At 41.1% G+C, this 20,300-nt stretch overlaps 2 protein-coding genes and 1 pseudogene across 2 annotated transcripts; all 3 read right to left on the minus strand.

Annotated features, from left to right (window-relative positions):
• Positions 1-1,899: 1,899 nt before the first annotated feature.
• Positions 1,900-6,877, minus strand: LOC135468588 (radial spoke head 10 homolog B-like). Its single transcript, XM_064746926.1, has 2 exons — positions 6,734-6,877; positions 1,900-4,548 (listed from the first exon to the last, which is right to left on the minus strand). The coding sequence occupies exon 2, from the start codon at positions 4,539-4,541 to the stop codon at positions 2,019-2,021; it is 2,523 nt and encodes an 840-aa protein (XP_064602996.1). The 5' UTR covers positions 4,542-4,548; positions 6,734-6,877; the 3' UTR covers positions 1,900-2,018.
• Positions 6,878-10,840: 3,963 nt separating this feature from the next.
• On the minus strand, positions 10,841-12,589 carry LOC135468097 (tubulin alpha-1A chain-like; annotated as a pseudogene).
• Positions 12,590-15,868: 3,279 nt separating this feature from the next.
• Positions 15,869-17,796, minus strand: LOC135469147 (tubulin alpha-1A chain-like). The gene is made up of 2 exons (XM_064747686.1): positions 17,574-17,796; positions 15,869-16,998 (listed from the first exon to the last, which is right to left on the minus strand). Exons 1-2 carry the CDS (start codon positions 17,692-17,694, stop codon positions 15,869-15,871), a joined length of 1,251 nt encoding a protein of 416 aa, XP_064603756.1. The 5' UTR covers positions 17,695-17,796.
• Between the last annotated feature and the right edge of the window lie 2,504 nt (positions 17,797-20,300).

Genomic DNA, 20,300 nt, shown 5'->3' on the forward strand with positions numbered 1-20,300 from the left:
CCGTACAATAAATGTAAAATATTTCATGTGTAAATGTTATATTGCAGCTAATAACTGCAGGGCTTATCACGGACGTATCCGTCAGTTAATGTTCGTTTTGTGAACTTGATTCAGCTGTTCACACACACACGCTATTGTATAGTGTGAACAGGGAAATAGGGGAGGCCTCATTTGTTAACAGTCTCACCACCAGTGTTACCGAGATCGTGTTATAGAAACGTTTCCTCTTAGTTTCAGTGCCGCTATATACACCCTCAAATAACTCGGTGTTATATTTTCCGCCCCTCATGTCTATCGTATACATTTTTTCTGCTTCAACAGAAATTTATAAATATACCTGTACGTATATGTCCAACGTTGACAACGCACAACACATTAATCAGTTTATTAATGCTCCATCCCACGACTTTAATGGTTGGTTGGAGGGTGCTATATATCCGTTCGTTCGTTCATACACACACACATATATATATGTACACAACTGAACCATTATAAAACGTATTCGATTATCTAAAACGTCTTGAGACGAAGCACCGAAGAAATACGTTTTCAGAGTGATTTTCACTCAGATAACGCTGGAGGATTAACAAAATCCCAGTGAAAAGCGTTTATTTCGGATCATAACTGGGGAGTTGGAAAATCCTTTTGCCATAAGGGGTTCTCTGTCCACCCCACCTCAACCCCCACCCCTCTTCTCTCTCCCCGCATGGCATTTTCTATTGCACGCCTTAACAACTAATTATGTTTCGGAGGTTAAAACTAACACATTTTCACCACTGCACATTTTCTAAATTATAATTTTTTCATTTCATTAGTGATTAACCTCGAATTTTTCACCAACGTACATGACGGGAGTTGAAGAGACCAGAGTGCTCGAAATAAACTGCTGCCCCAAGCCAGGTACCTGACAAATTTCCTGACGAAAAACTTCAGATCAGGCTTCACTGATTTATTGATTGTTTGTATGACTCCAATATACCCGCGGTATGGTCACGTGATTGATTGAAATCAAAAGCCCTCCGTGACAAACATTGTGGATACGATTCATGAAGACGGTTTGTGAAACTCGTGCGTTGAGCTCGTAACATAAAGCCCTACAGATGAAGATTAGTCAGATTTATGTACATGGAAGGCTGATGATAGCTTTTGTGCTGGCCGCCTCGCGATTTGATTCAAGATTCGCCAAAAATCTACTGCAATTTTTCGCACAATCCACCACGTCTTTTTGTACAATCATTCCATGACTTACGACAGCCCCCTTCCCCACAATTTTCCGCTTGTTGGCTACCTTAACTAGTCGTAAGTGTAGGCGTGACTGAGTAAGTGTAGGCGTGACTGAATAAGTGTAGGCGTGATTGAGTAAGTGTAGGCTGAGTAAGTGTAATTGAGTGATTGAGTGACGGCAGCGGCCAAAATAAAATAAACCACCGACGTTCAACATGACAAACCTCTTCGCTTAAAGCCACAGTGGAAACAGCAAAAACTGGATTCGAATAGTCGGCGTACTTGGCCCAGCGCCTGAATGTCGCAGAGCCAGCGTTAAGTGACTGCCATACCTTATGACTGAAGCTGAAAGAAATAATGTATTTTGCACGATCATTAAGAACTTCCGTTCGGGTCACAAAACTTCATGACCTTTATGCGTGCAGAGCACGTAAATCGAGGCTTTCTTAACTGAGCATGATGTGTAGTGGCTAGAGCGTCTGTCTCACAGCCCGAAACACATCTTGTTGCCATGGAGTCAAAACTAACGAAATTTCGCCCAAACAAGGAGTGAACCAAGGGTAAAGTTGAGATATATGGTGCACAAGTACGAATTCTGATCCACGAAGTCTAGAAATATTTTACCAATTTGTCATATCAGATTTTCAGAAGAAAAACTGGTCAGTATCTGGTTTACATCAAAAATAATTGTATTTTTAACCAAATATAAATATATTTCACTCTGCAGAGTAAAGCTTGTTTCAGTGGCAATTCCAGTGAATAAGTAATATAGTTTCAATGAAAATCTTGAAATCTCACGCAACTTCAGTAATTTCAAAGTTCGGGGCCTGACCCAGAAATAATTTCGATCTACTTTCCTCTAATAGAATTTTCTTGATTCTCTTCTGGATTTCAATCATTTTATCTGCGGACGGAAAGAGTTTCCGCACAAAGAAAATGTGGACTTGGTGCGTCCAGAAATTGAAGAGTCTAGTAGCTTCATCTAATTCTTCTTCTTCGTCTTCATCAACAGCGGTCACAGTGTCATCCTTATCACCAGCCGTGAGTGACGCAGAGCTTTGCACAATTAGATGGTTGTCCTCCAGGGCGGTTTGTGAGCTGGTCAATGGTGGGTTGCTCTGTTGCTCGCTGATCGCTCTCAGATCGCGCCCCTGTTTGGCGCTGCCTTGATTGCTGTCGCCTTGACGAACGATATCCGAACCAGACGCAGAAGTTTGACCCTCGCCCTTAACTTCGGTTGCTGACATGCCACGCCCAACGCTTGAAGAGTTGTCCGGGGTGTTAGCCTTTTGTGGCGACGACTGAATATTGTGATGGTGTAATTCTATGTTGTCCTCCATTCGACTGTTGGCTTCCCTTGACGGCGAGGCAGGCATTGAGTACATCATCTGTTCAACTGTGAGGGCTGTACTTGGACGAGGTGTAGTTGGATCTTTAACCACCTTTTCAGTCACAAAAATTTCAGCACACCCTATAAGTGCCTCGAAAAACTCTAGAAAGGTCATTTCCAGTTCCAAATTACAGCAGCCATCGTCGTCGCCCACATTCGGGTCGTCTGATTTGAGAACACCTATCACAGCTTTTGCCGTCAGATCCTCGTTGATCAACTTGAAGTCGTTAATCATATGTAGAAATTGGCGCATCTTTATGACAGGTTCCTTGGGTTGGGATTTCCTGGGCAAGGCAAGCTTTTGGTAAACGTCGTAAGCTTGGTCAAGGTGCACTAAAGCATTGATGGCCCTCCGTGTCTCGTAATAGAAGTGACCTTTGACTTTACAGGCATGTTGGAGGACTTTATCGGAGATCAGCCTTGAAAGACACCATCCAAGAATCGGAATGGAACCATCATGTTCGTCGCCGTAGATGTGGTAAGCCAGTGTGACCAAGTTGTTGATGAACTGACGCTGGAGGATTCTCTCATAAGGGTTGTGAAGCTCAGACGGCCTCTTCTCTCCTCCTGTCAACCTGTCCATTTCCGTTAGGGTGACACCAGTTTCATGAAGCCGACAGTCCTTCAAGAATCGCCAGAACTGCATTTTATTCATTATGAAGGTGTTATCCAGGCTCTCTTCGTGACCCAGGCCGCTATAGAAAGTGTAGATCTTTTTCAGGCCTGTGATATATCTGGTGATAACACAAAGAACTTGGTTCACTTCTTCATCAGGATCAGTGTCTGGTAACATAGCCAACAGATGATCGATCTCTAGCTGGAAACTTGGGCCGACCGTATTCTTGCTGCTGTTACTGTGGACAGACGCAGCTTCGTGGGCCATAGGAGTTCTTGTGCGGAGCATACTGATGTCAGGTGTGTTTGTGCCATCCATGCTGAAGTCAGGGAACTCCACAATGTGGTCCTTCTCGAAAATACCTTCGTAGATTCGACCGTTCTTGAAGGTAAATTTCCCCTTTCCGTGTTTCATATTGGTTTTCCAGCCGCCTTCATACTTTGCCCCGCTGGCGTAATAGAAGGACCCTTGTCCATGACGAAGTCCACCAACGAATTCTCCGTCGTACATGTTCCTCAGAGGATACTGAGAGCCTGCTATGCGTGGCAGCAACCAGATATGCTGTCCCATCCCGTGCTGTATGCCATTCTCCCACTGGCCAGTGTATATCTGGTCTCGATCCAACCACTTCATAGTGCCGTCCCCATGTCGCACGTTATTAAACCACATCCCTTGGTAGATGTTACCTGAGGGGTACTGTCGTGTACCATAGCCGTGTCGGATGTTATTGACCCAGTCCCCGTCATAATATGATTTACCTTCGTCATCGTATTCCATACGTCCTTTACCGTTTCTCTTCCCAATTGTCCAGTTGCCCGTGTACAGCATTTTATTTCCCACACATCTGAAGGTCCCAAATCCATGCCGTTTGCCATCACAGACTTCACCTTCGTAGGAGCTTCCATCAGGCCAGAGGTAACACCCTTTACCAGTGATATGGTTCTTGTCGAAGCCTCCCTCGTAAGAGAGTCCATGTTCCCAGGTATATTTGCCCTTTCCGTGCATAAGACCCTCTGAGAACTCTCCTCGATACTCGTTGCCGCCTTTGAAGCTAGCTGTTCCTTCCCCAGAGTAAAGACCTCGGAGTTTTTCTCCCTCGAACATTTCTATGATCAATTCTGACAACACAGGTTCATCATACACTGGTTCTGGTGTAGGTTCCTTCGGTGGTTCCTCCATTTGCGTGGTTTCGGAGGCTTGTTCCTCCGGAGTGGGATCAGGAATTGGGCATTCCTTCTTCTCCTCTAATGGAGTTGATTCTTCGGACTTCTTGGCGCTTTTGCGCTCACTTTTTCTTCCCTTGGACGACATGATGATTCTGGGAAAATGAAAAACAAATGTTACGTAAGTAAACAGTACAGCTGAAATAAAACCGAAATTCCGTCCCATACGGGGCCGTGATCGTGCGATGCAGTATGCGGGCTCGCGGCCTGTAAAAAGTTCATATTATGACACACAGGGAACAGTGCAAATGTCTAGCAATAACATATAACCTAAGATGTTCCCCGTTCTCCGATTTCCAGAAATGTGACATCATCCATCAAAATGTATGTAGCTGACGTAATAAATAGGAACATTTGTGGTTAACAAAGCTGTACATTTTAAAAACAGCTCCAAAGATGAGTACACACATCACAGTTTACTGAGCATCACAAATGTGAATACTTTTAAAATCATTCTTACTGAGGGATTAAAAATAAATAAAAAAAGAAAAAGAAACAAACGTATTTAGAGAATCCTGACAGTTTGTCCCACTGAGCAGTAAGTAAAAGTAAAAAGTGATATTAAAATACAGACACACAAAAAGGCTTAATAGAAAGGCCAATACTGTGCCAGAGTATATATGCATCCATAAAGTATGCCACATAAACTTTAAAAAGCATTCTTTTCTTATTTTTGTAATGGTGCATAACCATAACAACACAGACAATATCGAAGGCGCCGCCATGTTATCATTTTTAATCACTCAGGGAAGTTATTTCTGTCATTCGAGAACGCAGCAGTTTCCGATGACGTAACCAGAACTCTGTTTTGCCTTTTAGTCATTTAAATATATGAGCTTGTGGTACGAGTAACGCAACGTCGTATTTTCGGTTTATCAAACATGGCATATAACATATGTATATTTTTAATATGCTCATTAATATTGTCATACTTCAGTTTTAACGCCTGTGTTTGGATATAATCAACAAGTTTACATTTAAAAACTTCCAGCATACCAACAGGTGGTCCCAAACACTTACCATACAAAAATTCTTTTGAAATGTTATTTTTTATTGACAAAAAGGGAAGACTATACTTAAAATAACCATTACACCTTTCATATGAAGTTCGCATCATTTATAATTGGCCTTTTCTTTAAACCACACAGCTCAGTGTAATGACATAGTCTGGGATAAATGCAAGCCAGAAAAATAATTCTTTTACATTCATTTGAAAGACTGGATTTTATTTTGTGAACATTTTACGTGAGTGGGCCAAACCCTACCACTAAAGCTTATATCTTATGTTCTTTAGTTGCACAAGCAATCAAATTTAGCCAGTTTCAAACAAAAATCTACAGTACAGTAGTTTTAATATTTATATCCTGAGGCAGATCAGATATTTCACTAATCAGGTATCCCTGTTTACATATGAATATGTTTTAATATAGTAAGAATGAATAAAAGTATATATATATATATATATATGTGTGTGTGTGTGTGTGTGTGTGTGTGTGTGTGTGTGTGCGTGTGTGTGTGTGTGCGTGCGTGTGTGTGTGTGTGCGTGTGTGCGTGTGTGTGTACATACTGTATATTTACAAATATGTAGATAATAAAATTTATTAGTATGCATCTTGAGAAAAACCAGTAACACATTTACATATGGAGTAATTAATAATTATTATTTTACTGTACTAGATAGTTTTACATTACGACTATAATCAAGATATAAATGAGAGCAATTTGCAACCAGGTTTGTTAAATATTATTTTATAAATTTAATTTGAATGCATACAGTACAAAACATCAGTATGTCCAAGATTTTACTAATAATATTATTTCTTTGGCTTGACATGTCACGAATGTAAATTTACATCAGAGATAGAATGTAAAACTGTTCCATATATAAGGCATTCTACTGTATTATCCATACATCCTATAGACATAGCACCTTCGATACCTAACAGGTTATTTTATTTTCTCCTTTAAAACACGTATAGAGCAGCGAACTTGCCAATCCTCGTGCGTTTTTCTATATTTATTTCCTTGATTAATGTCCAATGCCTTGTTCAAGAATTCTTCATTTATATAACGACAGCCAGGTTTATGTGTGGAGGAAACCGGAGTGCACATTCCTCAAGATTCCCTTTTCCCCACGATTCGCTAAACCTGAATCAATCTTTTCACAACTAGGGTGACGTACAACGTGCTGTTGACATTGTTCATTTGTTGTTGTTGTTGTTGTCTCTCAGACTCCCGTTCGACTCCTTAAACCTGACAAAGAAATAAGCAAATACTAACCTCTTATCTTGCTTATTTCAATCCTTCTGGTAATTTATAAGTGAACGATCAAAGTTAATGCACTGGACAATCGGTTTCCACAGAAAATGACGGTCTAGTTGATGTTATTCTCAGACTGCGATGAACGATTTAGCCCTGTCCGCCATGCTCTCTTTGTTTACAGTATGCGTCGCCAGGTGACGGCCGTGGCTCGCACACAGTGCTCAGTGTTCGATATCTCTATCTCAACTGTACATATCGGGACGTGCACATTAGTGAGAGTTTGCACGTGCTGCGGCCTTAGCCTTGGGGTATTTATAGCGAGGTGCGATGGTTTCCTAGTGTGCGTCGTTCTTTTTTCCTTACCCATTATAAACGTGATAACCATCGTATACTCGTGAAGTACGTTGAAAAAGTATAGATTTACAGTTAGGCTTATATAGACCTGCACGGGCTTATATAGGGCCTACATGTAGGCCTACCATATTTATGCTGAGCACATAAACAGTAAATAATAGCCTACTCCTTTATATCCTTACCACAGTAAAAAAAAAAAAAAAATAGGAAAGAGATAACACCTGCATTAACTCCAAAGCTAGATGGACTTTCACCTGACACAGAAATCGGATGAGTTTATGCTGGGAATTAAACATGTCCCTACTGGCCTATACCGGAATATATTTTATTTCAACACTGATAAAATTTTATGGGTGGCAAGTATAGATCTACAAGTAAAAATAATCGCAGTGAAAATGTTCCAAGTTGGTCAGATTTCACCAACAATATTCAGGCAATGAAAGGGGGAAATTAATAGAGGCTGACTGACCGAGAGATGGGGAGTTTGTGCAGGGGGAGGGGCAGCGCCATAAATAGACAGAGGCACAGAGAGGTAGCGGAGTATGAAATAAGCCCCACACGGAGGCACCAGATTTTAGCCCAAGACATGTAGTTTCTGCTGCATGCCAACGGATTTGTAGCTAAGATCAATAGTTGTTTAATAGTAGAATAGTGTTTAAATGACACTATTCTACTTCATAAATAGAAACGTAAGCCCGTGCATTTAACGTAGATTTTATAGTTAACTACATGGGCTGCAGGTAACTTGCCACATAGGCTGACGGCCTGTCACTCAGTCGGAGAAATGAACAACTCTTCCTCCTCTCCAAGGCTATCAACGGACAATTTTTAATGTTTGCACGTAAAGCCAGCCCTGTTCGCAATGCACCATGGATAATTCTCAACAATCCCGACGGCATTCCCCCATACCCCCCCCCCCAATACCCCCCATACCCCCTAGCTATCACCAATATAAGTCCAAAGCCATGGCCAAATATATCAGCAATTTCTATTCACACGTGTACCTTGCGTCATGACGAGCCCAAAAATGTAACTCTTACTAGGCCAAATTCAGCCATTAAGGAAGTATCGCGGTTTCCAGCTTCTTTTCAGGTTTAGACCTTACATACCCTTTAAGGAAGAGACGGGCTTTAGGAGGTAAAAGTAAAGTAACTACGCCATGGCTTTGGACTGGGGATCTTTTTTTAGACAAAACAACACACAACACCGCTTATTCCTCCTAACTCTTTAGACCAAAATTTCATATCTTTATACTCTCCTAACATTTCTTGTCAGCTACACGCACTCTGTCCTGGCCCGCTGTCAGAACTGACTTGAGCCCATGCAGATGGGACACTGGATTGAGGTGATTGCACACCATGTGTCGGGGAACCTGAAATGTACGTACTTAACCAGGTGCGGTGACCGTGCGGTGAGGCTTAATACGGGCAGGACGCTGTGGTGCATGGTCTTCAGCACTGGACGCATTGTATATGATATCTGGTAGTGTGGGGTTCAAACCCAATTGTCATGCTTTTTCTCCATGTTGTCTGTCTTTGTAAATACTGTTACAGTTTGCACATGCAGGTTGAATATTGTTGAATTGTCCATTGTGTATGTCCTAGGCATACAAATCTTGCTATTCGTCGTTATGTGTTAATGCCAAAGCTTAATTTTCCCGATCGTGGCAAATTAGTTTAGTGCATTACTCTCATAGTGATTTCTTATTTGACCTGATGCTTGCCCACTGGTATCGCTTTAAAGAATGTAACAGCTTTAATTTATTTTACAATGTTACCTCCACCCCACCTGCTTTCACCTCCCCGTTATTATCCTGTTATCCCGATACACCGTTAGAAGGTACCCAGCGTTTTTCCACAAACTAGGAGAGAGATTCGAGTAAATAAGAATTCTTTTATTTTCCCGTGACTACTGAATAATAAAGTCATTTATTAATTTTGCCAGCATACGTACCTTATGACATGCAGTTATTTCTTCAAAAATTTACTAGAGCTTCATGGGCTCTTGTTTCTTGATTCTTTAGTAATACAGTCGGTAGCAAATAAGTGAACTGAGTGTGCAAACGGAAAGTGGGTACGTAATTGTATGTGTGGTGTTGTTGTTGGGCAGGGGGTGGGGGTGCGTGTGGGGTGAGAGTATTCTGATAAAGACTGAAGAGTGTACAACACTGAATTGCACGTCCCTGATGTTTAAATTGTCCATACCTTGTGAGTTTGACTTCATGTTCTCTTTGTGCTCAAAACTTATAGAACAAACAAACCTGAATTTGCATCACATCTACACATAGAAGTCATTATAGGCTGTATTTCGCTGTATAAAACCAAAATTGAAAATACTGGCTCATGATAAAGTTAATAAAACAGCTATTTCCTCCATCCAGATTTGTGTTCTCTATGACCACACTCTCCCCGGTTGACTACATGACGGTCCTGCTGACATTCTGATCGGATATTTGTGAGTCATCATTAATAGACGGAATCAATATTGACCTCAGTCCGTACAGTCTGGGCGACTAGTATATATTTTATTCATGGTTCCCACTTAAACCGTTTGTGTGATATGACATTCGAAAATTCTCAGAGAAAACGAGTCATAGAATGTCACGTGATAATTATAGATTTTAAGCTGTAAAAATATGGAGTGGTTGTTCAAAAGTACATGAAAAGTTCTGATTGACACGAACCTAATTAATACTTATTCAGTTACATTATTATAATGGAGCTTAGTTAGGTCAAGACTAATAATGATACCATAGCCTTACTTCTTAGCAGGCATCTCTCCAGCTCTAAACTACATGTATAACTTATATCGTCGCCTATACTAAAATGAATGGAATCGTACGTTGTAATATACAGAATAACCCGAGTTTTCCTATTTACTGCATGTGTATAGGATAACTGGCTTTGTCTGCTTTATTTAAAACAAACGTGTACATGTACATCTATTTCAACATTGTCTGCCAGAGTAATGTCACTAAAAGTCATTGATTCTCTCATCAAAATTGTTCCAGCTACAGATTCACCAAAACACTGCATGCCAGTTGTAAGGATTAAATTATTGGTAGATTCTTTGGCTGATTGATAGTTGTATTGATTTATTTATTGGTCTTTAACCCATATATAAGTTGTGTATATTTCAATTATATGACGACAGCCAAGTGTATATGAGTAGAGAAAAGACGAAGGTATCAGATATCGTCTTAAATCTCCTAACTTAAAACCGCAGCCAATACACCGGTAGCTTGATTCGAAAACGTGATATCATTAATCAACGGAAATGTTCAGCGAATGTGCCAAATACACCGGGTGGATGCAGTACATTTTCCTGGTAGATCCGGAGTATCAATATAATGATCTACAACTATATGAAGGTCTTAGCATTTCCACTTCACAAATTGTTTACTTTGACTAGTTATTTTACCCTGAAATCTCGTCACAGTCAAAGTGGTTTTTTTTTTATTTATTGGACATGGTGTCAAACAATATACGAAATTAGGCTAATTCATGCGTGAAATTTCACACATCAGAATCCTTAGCATTATTTACTCAGTGCGATATACGTTTTAATCTAAGAACTCAATTAATCTAATAGTAATGGTAATGATGACTCATCACTTATTCATGTCAAAGACAACACATGTAAATTTATTGTCTTTATCGTTTATCACACTTATTTTTTCAACTCACAACTCTGTTTCACAAAGCACTAAAGGCTTTGAATAAAATACATTGCAAATGGTAAAAGAGTGTGTAGCGAAAGATCAACAGTTCTTTAGTACTCTTCAGCCTCGCCTTCTCCCTCGTCCTCCACAGAGTCGACTCCAACCTCCTCATAATCCTTCTCCAGAGCAGCCAAATCCTCCCGAGCCTCGGAGAACTCTCCCTCTTCCATACCTTCTCCAACGTACCAGTGAACGAAAGCACGTTTGGCGTACATCAGGTCAAACTTGTGATCAAGACGAGCCCAGGCCTCAGCAATCGCCGTCGTGTTGCTCAACATACACACGGCTCTCTGTACCTTGGCCAAGTCACCACCAGGTACAACAGTTGGTGGCTGGTAGTTAATGCCGACCTTGAACCCTGTGGGACACCAGTCCACAAACTGGATGGTTCTCTTGGTCTTGATGGTAGCAATGGCGGCGTTGACGTCTTTGGGCACGACGTCACCTCTGTACAACATACAACAGGCCATGTATTTGCCGTGACGTGGATCGCATTTCACCATCTGGTTAGCTGGCTCAAATGTGGCGTTGGTGATTTCAGCCACAGATAACTGCTCGTGGTATGCCTTCTCTGCGGAGATGACTGGAGCATAGGTAGCCAGAGGGAAGTGGATACGAGGATAGGGGTACCAGGTTGGTCTGGAACTCGGTCAAGTCCACATTGAGGGCACCATCAAATCGGAGAGAAGCCGTGATGGAGCTGACGATTTGACCAATCAGACGGTTGAGGTTGGTGTAGGTGGGACGCTCGATGTCAAGGTTACGGCGACAGATGTCGTAGATGGCTTCGTTGTCGACCATGAAGGCACAGTCGGAGTGTTCCAGGGTGGTATGGGTGGTGAGGATGGAGTTGTAGGTGCTCAACCACAGCTGTGGACACCTGGGGTGCTGGGTAGACGGCGAACTCCAGCTTGGACTTCTTGCCGTAGTCCACGCTGAGACGTTCCATAAGAAGGGAGGTAAATCCTGAGCCGGTGCCTCCTCCAAAGCTGTGGAAAATGAGGAATCCTTGTAAGCCGGTACACTGGTCAGCCAGTTTTCGGGTGCGGTCAAGAACCAAGTCGATGAGCTCCTTACCGACGGTGTAGTGACCACGGGCATAGTTGTTGGCGGGCGTCCTCCTTACCGGTGATGAGTTGTTCCGGGTGGAAGAGTTGGCGGTATGTACCGGTACGGACTTCATCTGTGAAAAATATAGACCATCATGAACGTCAGTATGATCGAAAAAATTTTGTTTACCGCAGTATATGTCAACTGTAAACTGTGAACGGAAGTGTCTGGTGGTTTCATAAAAAAAGCTGTACTATGTTGAAATTGTTTATGGAGCACTGTATTACGTTGGTTGATGTGTTACTATTTAGACAAGGTACCTACGTCACATGTCACACTAACTTCACGGGATTTTCGCAGGGGTCAACTTCCAGGTCACTATATTGTCACTGTCATCCATAAATATTATGTTTTATTTTTTACTTACTATTGTAAAGACAAAATTAAACTTAAACAGTTTATATAAACATTTTTTAAGAAGAAGCTTTGTTGAGATAACTTAAGTCACACTATTTCAACTTAAACACCTTACCAACAACAGTTGGCTCTAAGTCGACGAAGACAGCCCGGGGGACGTGCTTCCCTGCCCCAGTCTCACTGAAAAAGGTGTTGAAGGAGTCGTCCCCACCCCCGATGGTTTTGTCTGATGGCATCTGACCATCCGGCTGGATTCCGTGTTCCAGACAGTACAGTTCCCAGCAGGCATTTCCGATCTGGACTCCGGCTTGGCCGACGTGGATGCTGATACACTCTCTCTGTTAAAAAGATAAAACGTGATTTGTTGGTTATTTTTTAGGAGCAATCTTATTCCGAGAGAATCGTATTGATGGATATTTTGGTTGAGAGATAATCTTATTGGAGAATTATCTAACTACTTGAGAATCGAAGACAGCGATAGTGAAAACTGAAAGGCTAAAAACCGGTGACTAAGAAGATAGCAGCATTGCATTTGAATATGAACAAATTTACTTTCAGAAAAACAGACACAAAGATGAGATACTTTAAAACTTATAATAAACCTTCAATGAATGACGCGTGTAAAGATAAGGAGAAATGTGCTACACTGCTGGTAATGCCCACGCGGAAGCGTCCGATATGAACTATGCGGGACGATTGTTACAACATAACAAATATAGGCCATCGTGGGGGATCGGTAATAATCACAGTCGCACTGATATGTGACAGAGGCTGTGGATCGCCACTGCTACTAATCTGGTAAATCTACCCGTTAAACATCTGGATATTTCACACGCACAAAAAAACAACATTTTTTGCGTGACCTGCGGGATTCGAACCTACGACATCACCTGTCAAGTGAACTAGCGACAACAGCCATCAGATGACAACAAGAGATCAGTAATGAAAATATATACGTCCACAAAACCATGTTATATTTTTGTGTAAATTGGTGTGATCATTATCCCTATTCGTAGCTACGTAAAGAATATCAGAATCGTATTTATTTAGCACCCATTTCTCAAACACTCTGAGGAATATTAAGAGCTTCTAAAACAGGTGACTCTCAATACATTTCACATTTAAACAATCAATAACGCTATGGAATTAAGCCCTCTACACATAAATCACGCACAGGATCCGTGTACATTGGGTATAGACTCACCATGGTGAAGGGTTAATGTCAAGAGTCTCGTCTGTAGACTGTAATGTTGTCCAAGTGGAGGCTTGATCACAACTATGACTGGAACTGACCAAGCTGTTAGTTATATAGCCTGACGACTCAATCCCCACCCCTGAGTTGCCAAGACTGCAGTGGTCAAGCGACGGCTGACCTGTCTGAACAAGCTATTGACCACTGTTGACCCGTGCAACACAGCTGGAAAACAATTCGACGGGATTTAGACTACTTAACCGAAGTTCGATTTTCGTGCTGTTTAAGAAACCATGAGAAATGGTGGACACCGTTGTGCTACACTAATTGTATAACATGTATATGATTTATTTATTGATTGGTGTTGTACGACGTACTCGGGAATATTTCACTTATATGACAGCAGCCAGCATTATCTGGGGAGGAAACCGAACAGTTCCCGGGGAAATTCCTCGACCATCCCTGGGTTGGTGGCAGACTTTCCCACATACGACTGGAGAGGAAGTCAGACTTGAACGCACAGGGATCGCATTTGGTGAGAGGCTTGTGGGTATTTGTGCTGCACTATCACGCTATAACAAATAGGCCACGGAAGCCCCATACACATATATGAGAGTGATCCTCTACACAGGTGAAATGAGAAAAGTTGAAGAAACCCTGGTGTAAATTTACTGAAAGACTTGAAATTATAATGTTGGCGCTGTAAACAATTTAATTCTTTTTAATAGGTCTGCAGATAAATATGTGTAATTTTAAATGTATCTAAAAATATTATATGGAAGCAAATTATTTTATTATTTTTGGTTGATTAAGCGTTCATCAATACATCGGCTGTGCCACTGTTGTAATTGGCTGGACCACTGTTGTAATTACCATATCACAGAAATTCGCTTACAGTGGTGTAGATGATGTAATTGATATCAGTACATTACAAAGAATCGCTCATAGGTGAATAAGTGATTCCTTGTAAGTGTAGGAAATGTAGCAATCACCATAACAAGGAACTGCTGATAGTGGAATAAGTGCTGAAATCACTATGTTAAAGAGAGTTGCTAATATTGGAGTCGGATCTGTAATCACCATAGTATAGGGAACTGTTGATAATGAAGCTAGTGATGTAATCACCATATTATAAGAGACTGTTGATAATGAAGCCAGTGGTGTATTCACCATATTATAGGGAACATTCGATAATTGTTTATTTGATTTATTTGATCGGTGTTTTACGCCTCAAGATTATATCACTCATACGACGTCGGCCAGCATTATTGTAGGTGGAAACCGGGCAAAGCCCAGAGAAAACCCCGCGACCATTCGCAGGTTGTTGACAAAGTGTAGATAATTAATCCAGTGGTATAATCACCATAATATAGTCGCTGGTAATGAAATCAAAAGAAAAGTGTAATTGAAACATCTGACAACATAGTCGGTTAATATTCGTCCACACAATTCAATTTATCGAATATCGGGTTTAACTGATACATTTTACACATGTAAACGTATAGTTGATTGGTATCAATCTCATTTTGTATTGACTTTCTTATTTAGATCACCATCTAGTCCTCACAGGCGTATGGGAAGCCTAAACATTCGGGCAGCGAATTGTTTACCGTCGTATATTATACCTAAAGTGGATTTTCCTTAGCCAACCGTTGTAGGTCTACACCGCTTCAGTTGAGACCACTACCATATGATCGCGTGTTTTAAAAGTGCCGCCAAATCGACAGGAGATATACATCAGGCGTTGGTCATGTACCTGATGAAATAAGATCGTTTCCCCTGACGATGTTTTTCTCTGGCAATGGCGATCGATTCTCATAACGAAGTTTTTCTCTGGTGATGCTTTCGCCTTGTGATGGTTTCCTCTGGTAATGCTTTTCCCTAGCGATGGTTTCATTTGGTGATGATTTCCTCTGCTGATGGTATCATCTGGCGATGGTCTGATATCGCCAAATGAGGCAAGTGACCACAACGCTGACCGCCGTCGAATAAGTGAAATATTTTTGGACACGTCGTAAAACACCAATCAAATCAAAACTAAATAAATCAAGAAACAAGTGTGACACATCGATGAAGTTACAAACCTGAACACTAAAGCAAGTTACAAACCTGAACACCCACAACGGACAAATAATCCTGTTTGTTTTGCTTCGGGTTTTACTTACATTTCAGTCTTAGCAGGAAAGTCCAGAGACCGCCGGTTTCATACTTTGTATAAAGCCGTTCCAAGAGAAGGTCATTATTAAACCAGCGAGCTGTATGCTAAAAATATACGTATGGATCATTCAGTCACTGAATTAAGTAAATTTTAAAAGGTGCAAAGAAAAACCCCAATGCATTGTGATTGTATTCAGTATATTTTATTACTTCCTTCACAACGCATGTGTCAGTACATATACTCCGGACATTTTGGGTGGGTCTAGTATTCCTCGGCCTCGCCTTCTCCCTCGTCTTCCACAGAGTCGACTCCAACCTCTTCGTAATCCTTCTCCAGAGCAGCCAAATCCTCCCGAGCCTCGGAGAACTCTCCCTCTTCCATACCCTCTCCCACATACCAGTGAACGAAAGCACGTTTGGCGTACATCAGGTCAAACTTGTGGTCGAGACGAGCCCAGGCCTCAGCAATGGCCGTCGTGTTACTCAACATACACACGGCTCTCTGTACCTTGGCCAAGTCACCACCAGGTACAACAGTTGGTGGCTGGTAGTTAATGCCGACCTTGAACCCTGTGGGACACCAGTCCACAAACTGGATGGTTCTCTTGGTCTTGATGGTAGCAATGGCGGCGTTGACGTCTTTGGGAACAACGTCACCTCTGTACAACATACAACAGGCCATGTATTTGCCATGACGTGGATCGCATTTCACCATCTGGTTAGCTGGCTCAAATGTGGCGTTGGTGATTTCAGCCACAGATAACTGCTCGTGGTATGCCTTCTCTGCGGAGATGACTGGAGCATAGGTAGCCAGAGGGAAGTGGATACGAGGATAGGGTACCAGGTTGGTCTGGAACTCGGTCAAGTCCACATTGAGGGCACCATCAAATCGAAGAGAAGCCGTGATGGAGCTGACGATTTGACCAATCAAACGGTTGAGGTTGGTGTAGGTGGGACGTTCGATGTCAAGGTTACGGCGACAGATGTCGTAGATGGCTTCGTTGTCGACCATGAAGGCACAGTCGGAGTGTTCCAGGGTGGTATGGGTGGTGAGGATGGAGTTGTAGGGCTCAACCACAGCTGTGGACACCTGGGGTGCTGGGTAGACGGCGAACTCCAGCTTGGACTTCTTGCCGTAGTCCACGCTGAGACGTTCCATGAGAAGGGAGGTAAATCCTGAGCCGGTGCCTCCTCCAAAGCTGTGGAAAATGAGGAATCCCTGAAGACCGGTACACTGGTCAGCCAGTTTTCGAGTGCGGTCAAGAACCAAGTCGATGAGCTCCTTACCCACGGTGTAGTGACCACGGGCATAGTTGTTGGCGGCATCCTCCTTACCGGTGATGAGTTGTTCCGGGTGGAAAAGTTGGCGATATGTACCGGTACGGACTTCATCTGAAAATGGAGGTAAATCACATGAATTTTAGGCACAAATATTTAATTTACATTAACAACACAAAAGCCTCCTGGGATCACATGTAAATCTTTGGCATGAAAATACCTCGTAAAAAAAATGTATAGGGCACGTTTTACTATAGTGAAACCTGGTTTTATCGGGTTACAAATTTTGAAAAATAATTTTGAAGGAAAACGTCATGAATTGTAGGCACGTAAATGTGCAATTTGTAAATATTTCAAAACTGATATATTAAGTCACACTTCAGTCTTGAAATTGTTTATGGAGCACTGCATTACGTTGGTTGATGTGTTACTATTTACACAAGGTACCTACATCACGTGTCACGCTAACTTCACGGGATTTTCGCAGGGGTCAACTTCCAGGTCACTATAATGTCACTGTCATCCATTAAAATAATATGTTTTATTTTTTGCTTAGTATTGCAAAGACAAAATTAAACTTAAACAGTTTACATAAACATTTTTAGAAGCTTGTTGAGTTAATAAAGTCACACTTCAGTCTTGTGTTTTGTCTGGAGATGTGGCTAAATATTTCACTCTAAACACCTTACCAACAACAGTTGGCTCTAAGTCGACGAAGACAGCCCGGGGGACGTGCTTCCCTGCCCCAGTCTCACTGAAAAAGGTGTTGAAGGAGTCGTCCCCACCCCCGATGGTTTTGTCTGAGGGCATCTGGCCGTCTGGTTGGATTCCGTGTTCCAGACAGTACAGTTCCCAGCAGGCATTTCCGATCTGGACTCCGGCTTGGCCGACGTGGATGCTGATACATTCTCGCTGAGGGTGAAAAGAATGTGACATTTTGTACAAATCCACGAAAAACTGTTCATATTATATCACTCCCAATCGAACATATCTGTTATATTAACCCTGAAATAATGTCAGTCGAGATTGTTTGAAGCATGACCTGAACTAAGAGGCAAAATACCATCCAGCTTTTTTCTTATCAATCGACGAAAGGCCCAATATTCTGGAAAACTGTATTAACTTTGTAGGATAGCATATTAATATTCCTGTATACAAAAACATTTTTATACAATGTCATATACTGCACTCACCATGGTTAAAGGTTTATGTCAAAAGTCTCGTCTGTAGACTGTAATGTTGCCCAGGTGGAGACTGAATCACAACTGTGACTAGAACTGACCAAACTGTTAGTTATATAGCCTGACCACTCACATAATGTTTGTCTGGGTTGCCAAGACGGCAGTGGTTAAGCGACGACGGACCTGTCTGAACCAGTTACTGATCGTCACTGACGGGAATTTCTGTATTATGAAGGATAAATACGTCAATGATCCGACGAAACAACCTTAACTCTGATGTGAAAAATCGCTGGCCCCTATTCTCAACAGAGTTCTGAACGAAATATTTCAGAGCTGTATAGCCTGAGAGAATGTTTTGTCAAAGGCTTATCCAAATGTGTTAGTTCATACTTCTACTTGGTGACGCAACTTTAACTTGTAATAAGGTTACTCATTTATACCTCACTGTATGGCTTTTAAAGAGATATACCGGGGATATTTTGGCACAAAATCGATCACCACAAATTTGATCGAATATTTGCTATTATTTTTAAAATGGGCCAAATAATTCCCTTTCATAAATATCAAGCTCGTCTGTGTACGTGTTACCATTCAAAAGTTCCCTAAAATTAATCATTTCAGTACTATATATTACACAGGTAACATACAATCTGGTATTTACCAAAAGGCAATCATTTTGGTAATAACAGAAAATTTGATTTGATTAACGAATGTGTTTTTAACCAAAAATCTCTGGTATAGCCTCTGTAAATATCCCGGTTATTAATACGTTTCACATCTGTTCTACATGAATATGTGTTATGCTTTAAATAAATTAGGTCTCTCAGTAACCTGCGGATGGTCGTGGGTTTCCCCCAGACTCTGGCCGGTTTCTTCCGACCACAATGTTGACCGCGGTCGTATAAGTGCAATCTGTGGGTAAATAATTCCAAAGTATGCAGCGCTTTTTTAAATTTAACATATCCAACAAATTAGTAATTATCTTTCCAGAATGAATTAATATATATACAGTCCGTTTCATAAATACCGTGTTAATATGATATGACATGAGAGACTTCGGCTTCAGAATAGTTACGGAAAACGCAATGCGTTCCGAAACGGGAGTTCAAACCCATTTCGGGTCTGAATGTAGGCTTTATAAAAGAGGCAATCTTCGTACTTTCTCACATTATACTCAGTGTACGAGGATAAGCCAAGTACAGTCACTAAGCGTGGCGGCGTGCCAGGTGTCGTCCAATAAAAAAGCATGTACTGGAAATATGTTGACTTGAAGGCCGACCTATACTAAATAAAGACATGGCTGAGATATGAAATATCTGGAAGGCGACATTATACCCTTACATATTGTCTACAGTTATAGTTTTCTCCTCAGTATAAGCACTCTTAATAGCCCCTGTAATACGAATAAAATCTCTTATTAATTATAAATGTTTGACTGTGACATCTGGCATTATGCAGATACACATCGCGCAGGTCATTTTTTCTTTTCCATGCATAGAGATTTTTTCATACAGGTTGTCTTCTCGATGTCATTTTAAAACACATTACCAAGAAAGAAAACAGGCATGCGAGGCATACACGTTTAATATTAAGAAACTGGTGTTTGTATTGTTCGTATTTACTACACTGCAAAAAGGGCGTTTACAAATTAAACGTCCCGTTAACTTGTTGTGTGCAGAACATGTTAAGAAATGCGTCCTTAGCTAAAGCACGACTGACCTAAACATGTTAGATATGGGAACGTGCTTAGTGTCTAACGTTTCTCTCCTAACCAATCTGACATCCAAACATGTGCGTGTTTAGAATCTAAACATATATTTGGCTTCAGCACTTTATCTAAGCGTATTCCTGAACTTTTTGACTGTTAAATATGTTCAAGGTTAAATATGTTTATAGGGACAAATTGTTGACTTTACATGTACATGAAGCATACAATAATTCTTTAATTAATTAATTTATGTTCTCACTTGTCTGTTGACTACAATCCCTTGAAAGTATATGGAAGAATAGAACGATATAGAGGCAAAATATTTTTCCTTACAATGAAGATTAAAATAATTTTAAAAAGCCATTAGAATGTATTTTCACAGATACTATTATGTGGATAGACCCATATTCTAGACGTGAATAAGTGCACTTTGTCTAAATTAGCGATGAGATTTATGTTTTCGGTGTATAATTTTAGCCAGAAATTACTATGGATAAAGTTTTCTCTCCTTTCTTCCCTTAACCGCT

The sequence above is a fragment of the Liolophura sinensis genome, chromosome 6 (genome assembly GCF_032854445.1).
Source record: "Liolophura sinensis isolate JHLJ2023 chromosome 6, CUHK_Ljap_v2, whole genome shotgun sequence".
In the NCBI taxonomy this organism is placed as follows: domain Eukaryota; kingdom Metazoa; phylum Mollusca; class Polyplacophora; order Chitonida; family Chitonidae; genus Liolophura; species Liolophura sinensis.